Genomic DNA, 19,972 nt, shown 5'->3' on the forward strand with positions numbered 1-19,972 from the left:
CCTAAAAGTTTGGACTGGGTGGTGGGATTTTTCCCTTTTCAAAACCTAAAGCCCAAGAGGAGAAATGCCAGCGTGGATCAAGCTGTGTGAGGGGCGGTAAAGGAGTTAACAGCTAAGTTGATTTTGTTTTCGATATTCACATTCAGTGATAGGTGGCAATAACTCACACTCCTCTTATCCTAAACAGATCTAAACTGTGTTCTTATAAAAAATTTAAAAAAAAGCAGGTTATGTTTACCAGCGGTCTTTTTCTTTTTTTCCACTCGATATTGTAACGCATATAAATACATACACTAATATTTGCTGGTAGGAAATATCTATTTGTTCACTTCTGTTATTTATACTTTGATTTGCATTTCAATTTTTTTTCTTCCACTTAACTGCAAATTTGAATAAAAACTGGATAAAGAGCACACAAACATGCTGACAGTAATAGGTACTGTACACTGTTATGGGTCAATGATGCTAATATTCGGCACAAATCTATCAGTTTCTTAGGTTATTAGATTATTTTATAATTTCACCTCTCCTGCTGTGCATGAACTATGCTGTTGAATGTTCAGCGTATGAGGTTGCTAGGTTAACCTTGCTTCAATTTTGATAAAATTATTCTCTAATCAGTTGCTATTATGTTGTGAATATACCCCTGTAATGTATACTGCAGTCCTCTTTTGTCTGGCTTTCTCAGATATCTCACCTGTTTGTCAAAAATGACTAATAAATCCTTGGGAATGTCTGACACCAGCGCATACACACTGTAATAGATGTGCCAGGCATGAAAGCTTGACAGGCGTAGCAACAGTAACTAAGGAGGGCGAGGCTTAGCGAAGGGTTATTCCAAGAATGTTGATATGGTTTCTTTCTTGCTTTACTATTTATTTACAATACACAAAAAAACTAAAAGGTTAAGGTAAATTCTTTAATAAATTCTAGTGTTTTTGAGTATTATACTTGTTGTATACTTGTATTATACTTATTATAGTAGTATTAACAATAGTGAACAGATAAAATACAAAGTGTAGTTTTACTACAGTAAAGTGTAGTGATTTGTAGTATAAAATACCCTATATTGTAAAATAATACAGCACTGGATAATTTGTTTATATTACACTTGTGTTACCATAGCAACTATAGTATTACCACAACTGATCAATTGAAGTTCTTTACTGTAGTAGGCTACTGTTCAAAACACAGTACATGCCAATATACGTGTTTAGGGGCCCTGTGGAACAGCTTTCCTCAAAATGAAGAGGATGACATGGAAAATGTCCTCCACAATCTCATCAGCAAAGTGGAAGCCAGCAGACACTAGTTTACTTTATTTTAGCTGCCATGATAAAATGAGATTGATAGTGAGATTTATTTGAAGAGTGAATAATACAGTAGGCTATAATACCTTATCAAGTGTTTCCTTATTTTATCACAGTTACATTTCCGATTGCATTAGTTTTTGTTTAAATGCTTTTAAAATAAAATGTATTCTTTACATCCAACATCTATTCCAGGGGTGCCTTATAGTGGTGTAAACCCCTTTACAAGGGGTGTTTCCCCTGTGTAAACTCTAGCCACCCCGATATGATTTTGCTGTTGACATTATTTATTTAAATCTACTTACATAAATGCAATACAATGCAATATTTCAATAAATAAATAGCAGCCACTAAATTATTGTGGATTGATTGGTGCCACTGACGTAGCTGGCCTCTTCTGGCCACCCCTAAGCAAATTTTCAGGGGGGCACCACTGGTCTATTCTCTGTCTTTAAGTGTTTGAAACTGAAAATATCTCATCATATAAAACAACCAAAAATGTTATGGTTTATTAGATTAAACATTTAACATGTAAGTCTATTTTAGTATTTTGGTTATTGTTATTAAACAGTGCAGCAATATGAATCATATCAAAAAGCATGAAAGGAAGAGGGAACACGACACAAATTGTGAGTTTGCATATAATCTCTGAGAGCGCTCAAGAAAATTTGTGTGTGAGCAGTGCATATTTGAGAGCGAGAGAAAATTTGCACGTGAGCAGCGTATATTTGAGAACTCGCAATCAGTTTTTTCCACAAACAGAGGAAATCCGTGCACGAGCATCACACAAGGTAGAGAGCAAAGCTCTTCAACGCTATGTGAAGAAAACAACGTTATTGTTTGTATGAAGTAGCCTACTTCATTAACAATATGTGCTACCATTTTACATTGCTGCTAGACAGATTTGCAACTCCATCTCTTTAGCACACACGAGATTCAATTGACAAAATTCCAATTTCACTCAATTTAACTTTGCAGCATATACAGGAGTTGGTCTACTGCTACCACATTGAGGTTATGTAATTTTGGTTAATCACAAGTTGATCACCGAAGACATAACATAGCACAACTAAACTTAATGAATTTGACAGCAGTAGACCTGCAATTTCTGTGTGATGTAAGGCAAAATGGAGTCTTTTTTTGGTGGAACTCATTCTTGTGCATTATGCTGTGAAGACGAGACGCAGCACTGTTTAGCACTTTTTCAGAAAATTGCATTTGTATTTTTATATATCTGAGCAATGTTCTTTCATAAAAAAGGTTTGTTTAATTAATACAGATCTTACAACCATACCTAATCTGTATATATTTTATTTTTCTGTTAAAAAGACTCGAAAAGACTCGAAAATCAAACTGCAGGACTTTGGACTTGACTTGAGACTTGTTGCCTTTGACTCGGGACTTGACTCGGGACTTGCCTGTCTTGACTCGGGACTTGACTCGGGACTTGCCTGTCTTGACTCGGGACTTGACTCGGGACTTGAGGGCAATGAATTGAGACTTACTTGTGACTTGCCAAACAATGACTTGGTCCCACCTCTGGTATACATATATGTATATATATATATATATATATGTGTGTGTGTGTGTGTGTGTGTGTGTGTGTGTGTGTGTGTGTGTGTGTGTGTGTATATATATATTTTTTTTTACTTTTTTTTTTAGTCAAACCATTGTCCTTATCAAATGTTTCTCTGTAAACAACAACATACCTTAAAATTATAACTCTTATAACATGAATATATTAATAAACAATGATTTTGCCTAATTACCCTAAAATTTGTTTAATCAACCTAGTCGAGAATTTTTTGTTATGTATATAATTCCACATGTGTTAATTCATAGTTTTGATTCCTTCTGTGTGAATCTAAAATTTTCATAGTCAAGAAAATAAAGAAAACTCTTTAAATGAGAAGGTGTGTCTAAACCTTTAGTCTGTACTGTACATGTATGTATATAAACTTTAGTTTTATTAGGTAAAAACAAATCACCTCCTGAAGATTTATTTCCATTTTTCTTGTGTGAACTTTAAGATTTAAAAAAAAAATATTTAAGAAATATTTGAAGCCTTTTAAATAAAAATTTTGTTATTTTATTCTTCACATAATATAAAAAATAGATAGAAAAAAGTCCTTGGTCAATAATGTAATGGTGGATGAAACTGCTTACACTGAAGTCCCTTTTAAACCTGGTGGGCCCATGTGACAAACTGAATCTGTGCAAAATCTGCTTGTGGAATTGTGAAATGTAACTAAACTGTTAGTTTGAATGAATATGTTTTGAGTGTCATTGCTGTCATTGTCATTTGTTAACTAATTCACAGCAGCGTTTATTTTCTCTTAGCCATCTAAGATACATTTCTTTGAAATATGTCCTCAGAAACTGCCAGTTCATTTAGATGGTGTTTCAGAGAACAGTGTCTTAAATATCCCTGGTGAGACCGAAAGGGCAGGTGGAAATGTGCTATCGATCTGTTGATCTCTGCTTCGCAGACCCTGAAGGGCAAACTCCACAAACTTGCCATGGAAAGCTCTGACTCAGACAAGCCTGACGGTGAGGAGGAGGAGACAGCTGATGAAGTGCAGAGTCTGTTACAAAGAGTGGAGGAAGCTCTGCATGACATCATTGCTTTGTGTCAGAGGAGCTCAAGCGGCCTCAACCAGCAGCAGAGAGAGGTGTGTATTTGTGTTTATTTGTGTGTGTGTGTGTGTGTGTACAATTCCAACAGCCTGAACTGGGTTTTTCATGTACAGGATGTATTGATCTTTTTGATTCCTGGTTTTACATTTCTCCCTCTCACTGACTGCATCAATCTTCTGTCATTCCCAGGCTTTGTGGTTTCCTCTCCTGGAGGCAATGATGTCACCACAGAAACTACTCAAAGGAGCAGATACCATACACACATCAGAAGGTGAGACACACATACTGTACAAGTATTTGTTTTGAGTTTCACTTTGGTCCTCAAGCTTTATAGCTCCAAGGCCCCTAAAAGTCTTTGGAAATAAATTGAGATTCTTCATACTCCTACAATTTCTGCTCTAACATTTGGGGCCCTTTGTTGCTAGTTTTAACCCATAGCAGGTATCAATTTTTATGTCATGTTCACATTGTTTAAATAGCGAAGACACTTGCACTCATGATTGTGCTGGTCTGAAAATGAGGTTTATTATGGCACATTGTTGGAGTGTAGCTATTTTGAGGCAACTGAAATTATCAGCAAGTTTATTTATTTATTTTTATTATTTTTTTTCTTTTTCTATTTAATGAGCCCGTCATTGATAGGCAGATGTTTTTTCTTCACTCTCCTATCGGGAAAGTTTTTTTTCCCTCTCCGCTGTCGCCACTGGCTTGCATGGTTCATGATCAGTAGAGCTACACATCGATGAGTTTGCTTTTCAGTGTTTGGACTCTCAGTAATGATTTTAAACCATACTGAACTGAGCTAAACTGAACTGAACTTAAACAGTAAAAACTTAACTACCCTGATCCAGTTACTATGACCATTTATGTGAAGCTGCTTTGACACAATCTACATTGTAAAAGCGCTATACAAATAAAGCTGAATTGAATTGAAATGTAAAACATGCATGCACATTGCTTATTACATACACTCAGGGATGTGCAGCATCGAATCTGTATCCTCTACAGCAGGGGTGCCCAAACTTCTTTTTTTATGACAGACCAAAGACAAATTGAGCCTAATTGAGGGCTGTGGGCCGAAGTTAAATATAGCAAACTATATTAGATTAAAGTCGCCATGGGTAATTTTCAGATTTTTTTATTAATATTTCAGAATAAATAGAAAACATTACTTTAATTGTGTAATGCATTTTTACATTTTATGATGAACATATTAAAGTGAAAACAAACCATTCCATTTTGAACACAATTGAGTTTGATGCTGAACACACTAGTCAAGCAGCACATCCATTTGCATTGTCTTGTGCATTGTCCTTTATCCACTGAATGACAGTATGTACATTTTAAAAAATCAGAACTTTTAATTGAAACATTTAATTTAAGTTAGCTATTTTTGTAACTCAACAATAACACAAAGAAATAAAATATAATGCTAAAATAGAAATGACAAACTCTATTAAAGGCATTCCCCAACCCTTGCCCATCATTTTCTCTATGGGGCTGTAGTTTAAGCATTTCTGATCTATAGTGAAGTGATCAGTTTACCGCTTACCAAGTCCACGATGTAAATAGAGAATGCACCTTCAAACAACCACACTTAAAGAGAATAGGAGATATTTTGATTGTACACTATGGACATTTTGCACAAAAAACACTCTGGGCCCTATCAAGGCACGACACAATAGTTGTTTGCTAGTTTCAGCTTGGCGCAAGAGTCGTTTTGAGGTTTAAATAGCAAATGCAATCGCGCCCATATGTGCGCCCATAGGTGTTCTGATCTAAAAGAGAAGGCATTCTGAGGCGCACTGCTGGCGCGTTGCTATTTTGAGAAACTAATATAGATTTTTCAATAGACCAAAACAAAGCCGGTCTAAAGCCCAGCGCAGAGTTGCGCCTTGCTTACACACTGCTTAATACATACGATATAGAGCTGTAAGAATTGAAATATTGCAAATATTCTGATATCTTTGACAATTCAAAACATGAGCTGAAAACAGAGACTGGTAACTTCACAACTCAGCAAGGGGAATGCGGGAAAAACCAGTTCCTGCTGCATTTGCATCTGAGTCTGCTTCATCCCCCTAACTCACACATATGGTCATTTCAATGTTTGAATGTTCTAGAATTAACCAAACTGACTTTAACTATCATGTTTGATATCATTTGAAATGTCTCAGTGCGATTGGTACAATGGTCTCATTCTCTCAGAAATAGACATAATCAGAACAATAAATATATAACTTCAGGCATCTTTTGAACCACTGTGAGGGGTGTGACACTAAGTGTGAATGCCTTTTGTTATACATTCACACCCCCTTCCTTGAGGGAATTCTTGGATTATTTAAGGTAAGGCCTAAGAAAAGCTCAGGGCGATTCTGCCTAACTAGATCAGCCCATAACATGGGGTCTGCCCCATGTTATGTATATTTCAAAGTCAGGAATGCATCTTTTTCATCTTGGATTTATCTTTGATAATTTGATGTTTTGTATTGATCATTTATGAATTGACTGATTGAATTGGCATAATACATTTACCTGACTAATAAATTGTAATGTTTGACCATATTTTGCTTACTCTGTAATTATTAATTCAAGTAGATTACGCTGTATCCTTGTTTCCGCACGTCTTGCGTCAGGTCAGTAGACGGACTAAAATCCAATTGAGATGGAGCATTGGCACACTAATTGTGTTTTAGCGATCCGGCTGACTCTTGATATTGATTCATGTGTACTTAGGTGGAAAGGGCGATAACTTCCGTCTAGGTCAACAAGGTGTTGCACGACTAACCTAGATTGGGTACCCGACCTTTGTTTGAAGGTAATATTATTCTAAATTAAGTTCATATGGGAAACCATGGGCTTGGTGAAAACCAAAGTTACTATAGAGTCCAGTAGTCGGGTACATTTATATTAATGCCCTAACCTCTAATTAGAAATGATGATTGTCTTAACTCAAAGGTGTACATCTAAGCGGGACTAACTAAAGTATTTTAGAACGAGCGCGCTGGTAGCGGCCATCTAAAGTATTAGTCAATTTACCTCTGTTTAATATTCAAGACTGACCGGAGTGTGACCGTGAGGGACGCCTTCGGCCGAGGCGATTTCTCTGAGCGACATGAGCACCCGAATGAACGGATGTAATAGTTACTAGTGAAGACAAACGGTTCAAACATTTATCTAAATTACATATTGATATAATCTTCTTAATGTTTTATGATTGGAGTCAGATAAAACGAGGATAAATATATTAATATTCTAAACCACCTCATACTAAAATTGGAGTCAGATATGAGTTAAGTTTAATATAAATTAACATTGTGCACTGGAAAGATCGAACATGCAGTGAACCTTCATCCACCAGTGGACACCGGCATTGGGCCAACTGGGTGGACCTTACAGAGCAATACGCAAATATCTTTAAATATGAAAAAACATTTAAATATTAGGGATATATATATATATATATATATATATATATATATATATATATATATATATATATATATATATATATATATATATATATATATATATATATATATATATTTATATTTATATATATATATATAAAGGATTAAAATATTACAAAACATATTATTTTCTAGCCTACATAAATATGAAAAACCACTGCCTTCATGCTGCCTTCATTTTGGGAGGCTTTTTCAGTTCATTCAATTTGCTTTTGTATAATGTTATCATTATTAGCAGTATTATTTATTATATCCATATTTATATTTGTTTTATTAAAAACAAGCTTGGATTTGCCCACCTCCAGGTTTTAGACCATATGGGGCACAGCATGTGTATTTGGATAAAACTCAGGTTTTTGACCACACTTCGTTATTATTGTATATTTATTAGTTTGCTGGAAATTAGAACTGAATTTAGAAATAGTTTTGAAAGAAATATTTGCGCTTAACAAACGAAATTAATTATTTATAGGCTAATTGATGTCTGTGCATACAAGGTTTCCCTATCCACAAGAGCAAAAGTGAAAGGTTATAATTTATCTCTCATTCTTGCACAGTAGATGCTCTGTTTAACTGTTTTCTTGCTAGTGAAATGCTCAGTTTTTCCACTTACACTTAATTTACATCATGTAAATAGCATTTGTCCCATGGCGCGACGCAACTGGCTCTTAAAGGGAATGGGAGATGAGACTCTGATTGGTTTATTTTCAAAACAGACCTATAACTCATTAAGAAAATAAACTCAACCCTTTAAGACCATGCGCCACAGCGCAAAGCTGATTTTTCCGTCCTTATATTGGCAAAAATGGATTCTGACACGCCCTGAAAGCATTTGCGCCCATATGCTTTGCGCATGGATCGTCAAAATAGAGCCCTCTTACCCATTAAGAGAATGAGGACAACCCTTTTGGTTCATGCATGGCAATGATTTTTCCCAACCTTAAAATAGCAAAAGTGGATTTGACACACTCTAGCTGTGCTATACGCTGTACACTGTGCGCTTAGATATTTAAAATAGAGCCCTTACATTTGCATACAGTCATTGAACAGACATCTTTGTCCGAAGAAATTTAAAGTTGAGGATTTTGAAATCACGGTTCGGTTCGATACGACACAGTGGTGTCACGGTTCGGTACATTTTCGATACGGCAAAAAGAGAAAAAAGCCAGAGGATTTCTCTGATATTATTTTTTTATGTATTAAAATTAACATCATAAAAGTATGATCTTCTTTTTTTTTTTCTTTTACTTTAAACTGTGATAGAGCTACAGTATACTTCCGGGGTTTCTGCTTAGTAGCAAATAAAACAAATCCTTTTTTTTACTCAAAACCAAAAAGCTTCCTATTAAAAATTAATGTAATATTGTTGTAGTTAAACAAATAAAAATAAAAGAACTATTTAGTTCTCATATGGAATTTCAATCTATTTTTAAGTTGTTGTTTTTCAGAAAGATGAGTGTCCACCTTTTCTTCAGACAGCACAGATCTGCTTGATTTGATGGTCACCTGCCATTTCAGTGGATCTGAAAGCAGGAATTATCTGACTAAAATGGGCCTATGAAGGAATAATGAAACGGGGCTCTATTACATTTAACAGTTTTCTTAAAACCAAAAATTTCCACTACCCATTAAGATCTAACAGGGCTCGAAATTCTTATTTTTTAATTCTTTTTTTTATTGGTAGCACCGGTGCTCATAACTTCAAAAATTTAGGCGCAACAGACAAAATTTTGTCGCACCCACCAATAATGATGAGCACCGTTACTACATGTTTTATATTGGTAGATTCTATTTTATATCAACACTCCAATCATAATTAACAAATAAACAAAAATCTGCGTGCGCTCTCGACCCTGCACGCAATGCTTGACGTGAATGAGATGAACTGAATTAACAATAATCACTGTGCTGTTCTCACAGGTGCTGTCTGATATTGCACAGATGATATTGACATAATTTATTATTTGCATACGTCATCATAATAGTAATGGTCGTTTCGTGAGCTGCAATATCAGTTTCATATCAGTGAATGCACGCTCTTAAGCGATGGTGAACGCGGTATCAGTCGCACGACTGACAGTATCATGTTGAATAAATGAAGGATTAAATACCGTTAGAACATCTCGTGCTTAAAATGTGTAGATAAGACAAACACTGTTAACTGAAATCTCTGTCCCACCAGCTTTCTGCTTTACTTTAGTCATAGCAGACTTTAACCACTGGAAGTCTTTTATCCACTCTTCGAAAAGTGTAAATGCTGAATTGACATTCAGCACATGATCACTAATCAGATGTGTCATTAGTTGTAACTCTAGCTGGTTTCTAAAACTAAATCTGCCAGTGTTGTTTTCATTCTCGTGGATCCAGCCCTTTACATTTTCGCGGCTGTAGCTCACTGTCATCGGAACTGAGTGATTAAAAGCTGATATGAACCAATGGATTTGCGTTTGCTCTAGTGCAGTGGGCCAATAAGAAGAGCTTTACTGATTTACTGGGATTTTCACACATAACCATCTCTAGGGTTACAGAGAGTTAATATCCAGTCAGCAGCAGTTCTTTGGGCCCAAATGCCGTGTTGATGCCAGAGGTCAGAGGAGAATGGCCAGACTGGTTTGAGCTGATAGAAAGGCAACAGTAACTCAAATAACCACGTGTTACAACCGAGGTATGCAAAAGAATATCTCTGAACACACAACACGTCCAATGGGCTACAGCAGCAGAAGACCACACTGGGTGCCACTCCTGTCAGCTAAGAACCGGAAACTGGGGCTACAATTCGCACAGGCTTAACAAAATTGAACAAAATTGGACAATGTTGGAAAAACATGACCAGGGGCCTCATGTATCAACGCTGCGTACGCACAAAAACTTTGCGTACGCCAGGTTTCACGCTCAGAATCGCTCACGTTTGGATTTACTAACAATGAACTGAACGTGGGAATGTGTGCAGGTTCACGGCAGCTTTCTGGCAGGCGTACGCACATTTTTTGTGCGTGTCTGTTTTATTTCCATTGGCGACTCCTAGAGGCAGTTGTGTTAAATTCCTCTCTACGAAGTGTCTGAGCCTTGCAATGGCAGCTGTATGAGACGGGTTCATATAGTAGGTATGTAAGATTTCCATACCATACAGTTGACCAGCTAAACATTAAAGCACAATTTGCAGCGGTCGCCTGTTTTCCCAATGTAATCTGAGCGATCTACCGCACACACATTGCTATAGAGACACTATCTGAAGATGAATTTGTATGCGTGAATCAGAAACATTTCCATTCAATAAATGTGCAAATAAAATATGATGCACAAACTTATTGATGATTCCTACCTGTCTTTCTCTTGATAAATAGTGGGCAAAATCTGATATGTAGCGGGGAAAAAAAAAAAAGAATTCATTAGACGCTGGATTCAAGCCGAGTTTATGCTCGAACATGTCAATACATGATCACATGCTTCTTATGAGGTGCGCCACTGAGACTGCTAAGGGTACTGCAACATTTTTCAGTTATAAATCACACGATTTCTTTTTTAAATGCACTCAGTGCGATGTTCAGACCCAACTGTGTTAACCGTATCAGCTAAACTCTCCCACTCTATTTTTTTCTTTTGTTGTTAATTCCGGAGAACAAACTTGCAAATAACACCGCTTTTCTCCGGTCTACCTCCGAAAGCAGCACCTCCAATTCACATTCTGTTCAAAGTTTCTCTTTTTGCTTGCTTTTGACATTGCTTTTTCGTTGGGTTTTGCCATTAGCATAGTCATTAGCATATTCATACGGGGGAGGAGGCAGGGAGGGGTTTTGTGCTCGTGCATGTTGCGCTCAGTTTCACGTTCATTCAGATGTACAAAAGAATTTTTCTGCGTACGCACATTTACAGCTTTGTGCGTACGCAATGTTTTAGTAAGATTTCCACGCAAGTCTTCGTATATGAGGCCCCTGGTCTGGTCAGTCTCAATTTCTGCTGTGACATTCGGATGGTAGGTTCAGAATTGGGTGTCAACAATACGCAGGGATGGATCCATACTGCCGTGTATCAACAGTTTAGGCTGGTGATGGATGTGTAATGATATGAAGGATATTTTCTTGCCACACTTTGGACCCATTAGTACCAATTGAGAATCATGTCAATGCCACAGCCTACCTAAGAATTGTTGCTGACCATGATCATCCACAGTGTACTGATGGCTACTTCCAGCAAGATATGTCATAACATGTCATAAAGCTCAAATCATTTCAGGCTGTTTTTTTTTAATTTGGCAATGAGTTCACTGTACTCAAATGGCTTCCACAGTCACCAGATCCAGCATCTTTGGGATGTAGTATAGCGGGAAATGCATATCATGGATGTGCAGCCACCAAATCTGTAGCTTGGTAGCTATCATGTTAATATGGACCAAAATCTCAGAGGAATATTTTCAGTACCTTGTTGAAAAAGGTGTACCTAATATAGTGGCATAGTGTGTGTACTGTATGTGTGTATGTATGTATGTGTGTGTGTATATATATATATATATATATATATATATATATATATATATATATATATATATATATATATATATATATATATATATATATATATATATTCCAACTTTCATGTATGAAATTACAATGAAAAGAAAGTAAAATGTAGAAAATTTCACAGGAGTGAAATTCAGGAGTGAATTTCATTGTGTGGTTTTAGGTTACTGTATTTAACTTTTTTTTGTATTTTACTATAATGTTCTCAATAAATGTCAATAATGTTATTAACCAACTGTATACAGTGACTGTAGCTAATGGGCTAATTTTCTGTTTTAATTGTTTCTCTCCTTCCTCAGCACTAAAAGAGCTTACTATGAAAGTGTTAAACAGCATGTCCAGTTTTATTGCTCCACCTGCCATCATTCAGCGCATCCTACAGGTAAGATGCATTTAGAGTTAGAAATACGCCAAATTCCTTTAAATATGCCTTTCAATGGCAGCCATTGTTTGCACATTTAGAGGTCCACCAGTGTGTTTTGGTGTATGCAGTACATACAAGATGTTATTGTTGTGTGGGTTATTTGGGTTTTCTTTGGAACAACTTAAAGCCTTCTGACTTGACAATAGGGTAGCAGGCTCAAGCTCAAAATCCCATGGTTCTAATTTGTGCAAAAACTAATACACTCACATAGAGTATTGCTCGCAAACAGATACAGACTGTTCCAGAAATGTCAACAGATTTTCCATCATAAATCTTTTAACATTTCAGGGTTATGGTTTTTAAAATTGTAGTGTAGTTACAGTAGGTGTAGATTTGTGTATATATACAGTTGAAGTCAAAATTATGAGCCCCCTTTGAAATTTTTTTTTTCTTTCTTTTTAAATATTTTGTAAATGATGTTTAATAGAGCAAGGACATTTTCACAGTATGTCTGATAATATTTTTTCTTTTGGAAAAAGTCTTATTTGTTTTATTTCGGCTAGAATAAAAGCAGTTTTAATTTTTTTTAAACACCATTTTACGGACAAAATTATTAGCCCCTTTAACCTTAAAATAACTTGCCTAAATACCGTAACCTGCCTAGTTGACCTAATTAACCTAGTTAGGCCTTTAAATGTCACTTTAAGCTGTATAGAACAGCTTCTTGAAAAATATCTAGTAAAATATTATTTTCTGTCATCATGGCAAAGATAAAATAAATCAGTTATTAGAAATGAGTTATTAAAACTATTATGTTTAGAAGTGTGTTGAAAAAAAATCTTCTCTCCGTTAAACAGAAATTGGGAAAAAATAAACAAGCGGTCTATTCAGGGGGGCTAATAATTCTGTATTTTTTATGTATGTATGTATGTATGTATGTATGTATGTATGTATGTATGTATGTATGTATGTATGTATGTATGTATGTATGTATTTATATATATAAATATGTTTTTTTTTTGGATAGTCTACAGAACAAACCATTGTTATACAATAAATTTCCTAATTAACCTTGTTAAGCATTTAAATGTCACTGTAAGCTGTATAGAAGTGTCTTAAAAAATCTATTAAAATATTATTTACTATCATAGTCAAGTTAAAATTAATCAGAGAATAGAAATGAATTATTAAAAGTAATATTTTTAGAAATGTTTTGAAAAAATCTGCTCTCCGATAAAAAGAAATTAAAACCTGTTTTTATTAATCTCTTTGAATTGATGATGATTTATCGATGATCTGAATATAAATGTTAAGTGATGATAAATGTTAATTATGTGCCCTATATCTGGTCATTTTAACAGTATTCTGAGTTTTATATATATATCTGTTTTAGCATATATTGATGATAATGTTCAACCACGTGTAACCGCAAACATGATGAATGCATCTCAATACACAGGAGGCATTTACAGATAAGGCCTTTAAAAAGAATTGCTATTTTTTTGGTATGTACTTTCACAAAATGTTCTATTGGCCTTCATATTTAGACTAATGGGCACACTGTAAAAGCAGAGCAGCAAATTTGCTTTCTAATGGCTTTTTCAGCTTAGAGCCATGTGTAGCTGTTTTAAACACAGACAAACACACACACACACACACACACACATGCATTTGTTTTTTTCTGGGATTGATGCTGCAGCTCACAATTCGGTTGAAGCTTTGGTCAGTGGAGAGCCTTTATCGGTTTTGATCTGCGCATGTTCAGAGCTGTCATCTTTCAATTTCCCTCCTCCTTATCAGTGCTATTACACCAGCACTCCTCTTCTTCTTCAAATTGCTTTCATTACAAATTCTGTAATTTCTTTTGAATCAGTGCTTATGAAATTTTTTTTTAAAAAATTGTCTTTCTTTCTTTCTTTCTTTCTTTCTTTCTTTCTTTCTTTCTTTCTTTCTTTCTTTCTTTCTTTCTTTCTTTCTTTCTTTCTTTCTTTCTTTCTTTCTTTCTTTCTTTCTTTCTTTCTTTCTTTTCTTTCTATATATATATTATTAGCCCCTGATTTTTTTTCCCAGTTTCAGTTTAACGTAGAGAAGATTTTTTCAACACATTTATAAAAATAATAGTTTTAATAAATCATCTCTAATAACTGATTTATTTTATCTTTTTCATGATGACAGTAAATAATATTTGACTAGATATTTTTCAAGACACTTCTATACAGCTTAAAGTGACATTTAAAGGCTTAACTAGATTAATTAGGTTATCTAGGCAAGTTAGGGTAATTAGGCAAGTTATTGTATAATGATGATTTGTTCTATCGACTTTCGGAAAAAAATATAGCTTGAAAACATTTAACTCTCTTTGATTTTTATATTATTTATATATATATATATATATATATATATATAACTAATTAATCGCACTTTTAAAAAAAATTATCGTGATTAATCGCGTTTAAAAGACTGAAACTTGTAATTTTAGCTATTCGAGTGTAAAATTAATGTAAACGCAAGAAAAATACTATTTAAATTCAAAATATAATTCATTATTAGAATTTTTGTTTACTTGTAACACAGATTTCTTCATGTAAACAACATACCCACAATAAACCATCAAGATCCTGGCATGACAGCCATATTTATTACAGAAATAAAAACACAGGCATGTTAATTCCATTTGAATTTCAAAACAATCAATGCCAATAAAGAAAACATTGATTTCCATATTGGATTCTAAGTGAACTGCAAAAAATGCCAAAATACAGGCATTACAGATATGGAAAATTATAATAATAAAGTATTGAAAATCTGTGCATGCCCTTGAATAGGTTTACTATATATAGGAAATAACGAGAGTTGACAAATTAAAAAACTACATTTTTTATTTATTTATTATTAAAATAAAATTATAATCCACACTGGAAATGTGGGTGCCTTTGAGGGAGCCTAGAAAATAATGAGCATAAAAAAAACTGCCTGCTGACGCACACAGTTAATGTTGATTAATAAAATAAAGATAAATAATAAAAGCAATGTGTCAGAGACCCTAAAAATGTTTAACTCAACAATGAAACATCAAACCTAGCTAACAGCTTTTACATTGTCAATCAAATGAACTTAAACAATTAAAAAATGCAACAAATATTTGTTTGGGCAGAACTACAAAACTGTATAAAAAAAAAGTTGCAAAAGTTGCACACTAGTTTGGTCATGTATAAATATCATTATATTAACCATATTGTATAAATATTATTGTCACTATAAGCCTACGTCATGCTTACGATCTAAAACACTATGTCATGATATCTCATGCGCTTGTCTTCTGACCGAGTGCATCTTAAAATACATGACATACACTCCTCAGAGCTTGAGAAGCGGACATTCTTTATCATTTGTAAAATAAAGACTTGCAGGTTAAGGAAACAGCATTATAGGAGGAAGTTGCCGCAGCCGTGGTGCAGAATAAAAGTAAAAAAAAAAGTATATGTTTATGGACAGATAGGTAACTAGATAGAATAGACAAGAATATATTGTTCCCCTTCGGTTGGGGAACTCCAGTGCTATAAGTGGATTTGATGTTCTAAATCCACGTATGGGAGATTCGGTTCAGAAGCTACTTGTCTGAAAGAGTATTGAACGGGCCAATGAAAGCAATGAATTGGCAGCGTAAGCTTGCGCAGGTGTGCTGCATTGCCAATTAACTGAACATATAAGCACACCTGGCGCCAGCAAACGCCATCCTTTTCACTTCAGAGAAAGGTTCCTCTGAGGGTTCCTCTTGCTGACTACAGCCACATCGAGCGAACGAGTGTCTCCCGGTCCAGAGCGAGTCCACGCAGCGGCAGACGGTCGAGCTGGGTTTTCTCCCTTGCCTGGCGTCCCTTTGGGTCCGGTCCGCCAGAGCGGTGCATATTGTTGCAAGTTTTCCTAAAAGAGCAAAACAGTCGTGCAACACGTCCTTTTCAGGATGGCGCTCCAACTGCGTTTCTGGTTGCGGGGGTTTCCTGGCTCCGGATGATGGGCACGATCACTGCTTTACATGTTTGGGGGTCCAGCATGTTAATGTGATGTTCGGGGGCGGTTCATGTCGTCACTGCGATGCCATGACCGTCGCACAGTTGAGATCCCGTCCAAAGCCTGTAGGTTATCTGCCTCCCTTGGAGCTAGAGCTTACAAGGATGCGGGCCTGGCAGCTTCTGCCTTGCACGCGATGGCCACCTACCATCGCTACCAAGCGCAGGCACTGGCCGAGCTGCACGAGGGTGGGTCTAACCCAGGCTTGTTACACGAGCTGCGTACCGCGAACGACTATGCTCTCCAGACTACTAAGTCCGCCGCGTGTGCGCTGGGGAAGACGATGTCCACACTTGTGGTCCAGGAACGCCACCTCTGGCTAAACCTGGCAGATATGCGCGATATTGACAAAGTTCGCTTTCTTGACTCGCCCATATAGCAGGCTGGCCTGTTTGGCGACACCATCGGTGAATTCACCCAGGAGTTCAAGGCGGTGAAGGAGCAGTCGGATGTGATGGGCAATGTCATCTATCGGCGGGACCGTAAGCCCGCTCCGTCCCCTGCCGAGCCATCCACCTCCGCTGCTCCTCGCCGAGGGCGCCCGCCAACGGCCGCTGCCCCGCCTCCGCCGAAGCGGGCGTGTCGAGCATGCCGGAAGCCGGCAGCCCCTCCTGCCCAGGGCGCCGCTAAGTCCGGTAAACGGACCGCGAAGCGTCCCTGAGACAGGCCATCCGGAAAGGAGGAAATTTGCTCTTTCCCCGCTGGAGGGCGGGGCCCATATCCCAACGGTACTTTTCAGTGCCACCAAAGATTCGAACAAAGAGCATTTTTCCCCTTCCGTGGATGTCGCAGCTCAAGCCCTGCCAGTCTGGGACGCGATGCCTCTCAGCTCGCAGGGTCTGCATGCTCCAGAGTGGCTCACGGGCGCTGGGGGGACGGTCTCCCTTCTCCCAGCCCCCAAGCCCCCCCCTCCGGAGTCAGGGTGCGGAGCCAGAGCGAATCGCTCTCCTCCAGCTCTTCTGTGGGACCCTCGCGCTCCCCGGATCAGCACACCCACTGCGCGCTGCCCCTCCGCGGGTACGTCAATGATTGCTGCGATGACGTCATTAGCGAGGGCTCTGCCTGCCTGGTTAGTGTGGGCCAGCCACTCGCGGTGGCTCATACGCACGATCAGACTCGGCTACGAACTTCAGTTCTCGAAACGGCCTCCCAAGTTCACGGGCGTGTATTTCACCAGGGTCAATCCCCTGTCCGCCCCTGTCTTGCGAGAGGAGATTGCTGCCCTCCTGGCGAAGGGTGCAATCAAGCCGGTACCTCCAGCCGAGATGGAGAGCGGGTTTTACAGCCCGTACTTCATCGTACCCAAAAAGAGCGGTGGGTCACGGCCAATCCTAGATCTGCGCGTTTTGAACCGCTGCCTTCACAAGCTGTCGTTCAGAATGCTTACGCAGAAGCGCATCCTTCGATGCGTCCGCCCTCAGGATTGATTTGCAGCCATAGACCTGAAGGACGCGTATTTTCATGTCTCCATTCTTCCACGCCACCGTCAGTTTCTGCGGTTTGCGTTCGAAGGTCGAGCATGGCAGTACAAGGTCCTCCCCTTCGGGCTCTCTCTGTCTCTGCGGGTCTTCACCAAACTCGCGGAGGGTGCCCTAGCGCCCCTTCGGCTCGCGGGCATCCGCATACTCAATTATCTTGACGATTGGCTGATTTTAGCCCACTCACGGGAGCAATTGACTGCGCACAGAGACGAGGTGCTCCGGCATCTTCGCCTATTGGGGTTGCAGGTCAACTGGGAAAAGAGCAAACTTGCCCCGGTGCAGAGGATCTCTTTTCTCGGGATGAAGCTGGACTCGGTCACCATGGTAGCGCGCCTCTCCGGAGAGCGCGCTCGCCTGCTGCTGAACTGTCTGAGGGAGCTCGACAGCAAAATAGTGGTCCCACTGAAATATTTTCAGAGGCTCCTGGGGCATATGGCTTCCGCTGCGGCTGTCACGCCGCTCGGACTGCTCCATATGAGACCACTCCAGCACTGGCTTCAAGATCGAGTTCCAAGACGCGCATGGCATGCGGGCGCACACCGAGTCTCTGTTACTGCGCTGTGTCGCCGCACCCTCAGCCCCTGGAACGACCCCTCGTTCCTGCAGGCCGGTGTGCCTCTGGGACAGGCGTCCAGTCATGTTGTTGTCTCAACAGATGCTTCCAGCACAGGCTGGGGAGCCGGTTTGTCACGGGCATGCAGCTGCGGGCCTGTGAGTAGGTGCCCAGCTGCATTGTCATATCAATCGCCTAGAGCTGTTGACAGTGTTCCTTGCTCTCCGTATATCAACCGCATGGGGGGTATGCGCTCTCGCCGCATGTCTCAGCTCGCCCGCCGTCTGCTCCTTTGGAGTCACCCGCGGCTGAAGTCGCTGCGCGCCATTCACATCCCAGGTATGCTCAACCGTGCAGCCGATGCGCTCTCATGGCAGCAGATTCACTCTGGAGAATGGAGACTCGACCCCGAGTCTGTTCAGCTGATATGGGCGCGATTCAGGGAGGCCCAGATCGATCTGTTTGCCTCCCCCGAGAACGCTAGTTGTTTTATTCCCTGACCGAGGGCCCTCTCGGCACGGATGCACTGGCCCACAGCTGGCCTCGGGGCATATACAAGTATGCGTTTCCCCCAGTGAGCCTGATCGCGCAGTTACTGTGCAAGGTCAGGGAGGACGAGGAGCAGGTTCTGTTAGTTGCGCCCCTCTGGCCCAACCGGACCTGGATATCAGAGCTCTCCCTCCTCGCGACAGCCCTCCCCTGGCAGATCCCTTTGAGAGAGAACCTAATTTCTCAGGGACAAGGCACTGTCATCATCCGGTTCCTCAGAGGTGCTAGGCGAATTATTCCAACTCGCCCCCCTCTCATGCTCTCCTTGGATCTCGCCCTCTTTCTCACGAGCCTGCGATCTGATCCCTTCGAGCCACTCGATTCAGTATCCTTAAGATTTCTGTCCCTGAAGGCAGCTCTGCTGGTCGCGTTGGCCTCCATTAAGAGGGTCAGGGACCTGGAGGCATTTTCGGTCAGTGACTCGTGCCTGGAATTCGGGCTGGATTTTTCTCACGTTATCCTGAGACCCTGCCCGAATTATGTGCCCAAGGTTTCTACAACTCCGTTTAGAAATCAGGTAGTAACCCTGCAAGAGCTGCCCCCGGAGGAGGCAGAACCAGCCTTTTCCTTACTCTGTCAAGTTCGCGCCCTGTGCATTTATGTGGACCGTACTCAGTACTTTAGATCTTCTGAGCAGCTCTTTGTTATGACGGACGGCAGCAGGGAAGTGCCGTGTCCAAACAAAGATTATCCCACTGGATTGTGGAGGCCATTTCATATGCTTATTTGAGCAGAGGTCAGCCGCGTCCCCCGGGAGTGCGTGCGCACTCCACTCGGAGCATTGCATCCTCTTGGGCGTGTGCACGCGGCGCCTCTTTAACAAACATTTGTAGAGCTGCGGGCTGGGCGACACCAGACACATTTGCAAGCTTTTACAATCTGCGAGTGGAGCCGATTTTCTCAAGGGTGTTAGGTAACCCTTGGTGATTGAGGAAACAACTCGGTGGGGCGTTGTATCACGCTTGCGGTGCCTTTTTTTCCTAACACGGAGAGATGTGCACCTTCCTGTCTGTCAGTAAA

General features: G+C 39.4%; 1 protein-coding gene across 3 annotated transcripts in view; it reads left to right on the top strand.

Moving 5' to 3' along the window:
* Positions 1 to 19,972, top strand: part of vps8 (VPS8 subunit of CORVET complex) — a 233,276-nt gene that overhangs the window by 131,942 nt on the left and 81,362 nt on the right. For all 3 annotated transcript variants that reach the window (XM_073949180.1, NM_001080616.2, XM_073949179.1), the window contains 3 exon segments: positions 3,800 to 3,982; positions 4,137 to 4,218; positions 12,234 to 12,316. In XM_073949180.1, the coding sequence (XP_073805281.1) occupies positions 3,800 to 3,982; positions 4,137 to 4,218; positions 12,234 to 12,316 (348 nt within the window).

This window comes from Danio rerio, chromosome 1 (assembly GCF_049306965.1).
Source record: "Danio rerio strain Tuebingen ecotype United States chromosome 1, GRCz12tu, whole genome shotgun sequence".
Classification (NCBI taxonomy): domain Eukaryota; kingdom Metazoa; phylum Chordata; class Actinopteri; order Cypriniformes; family Danionidae; genus Danio; species Danio rerio.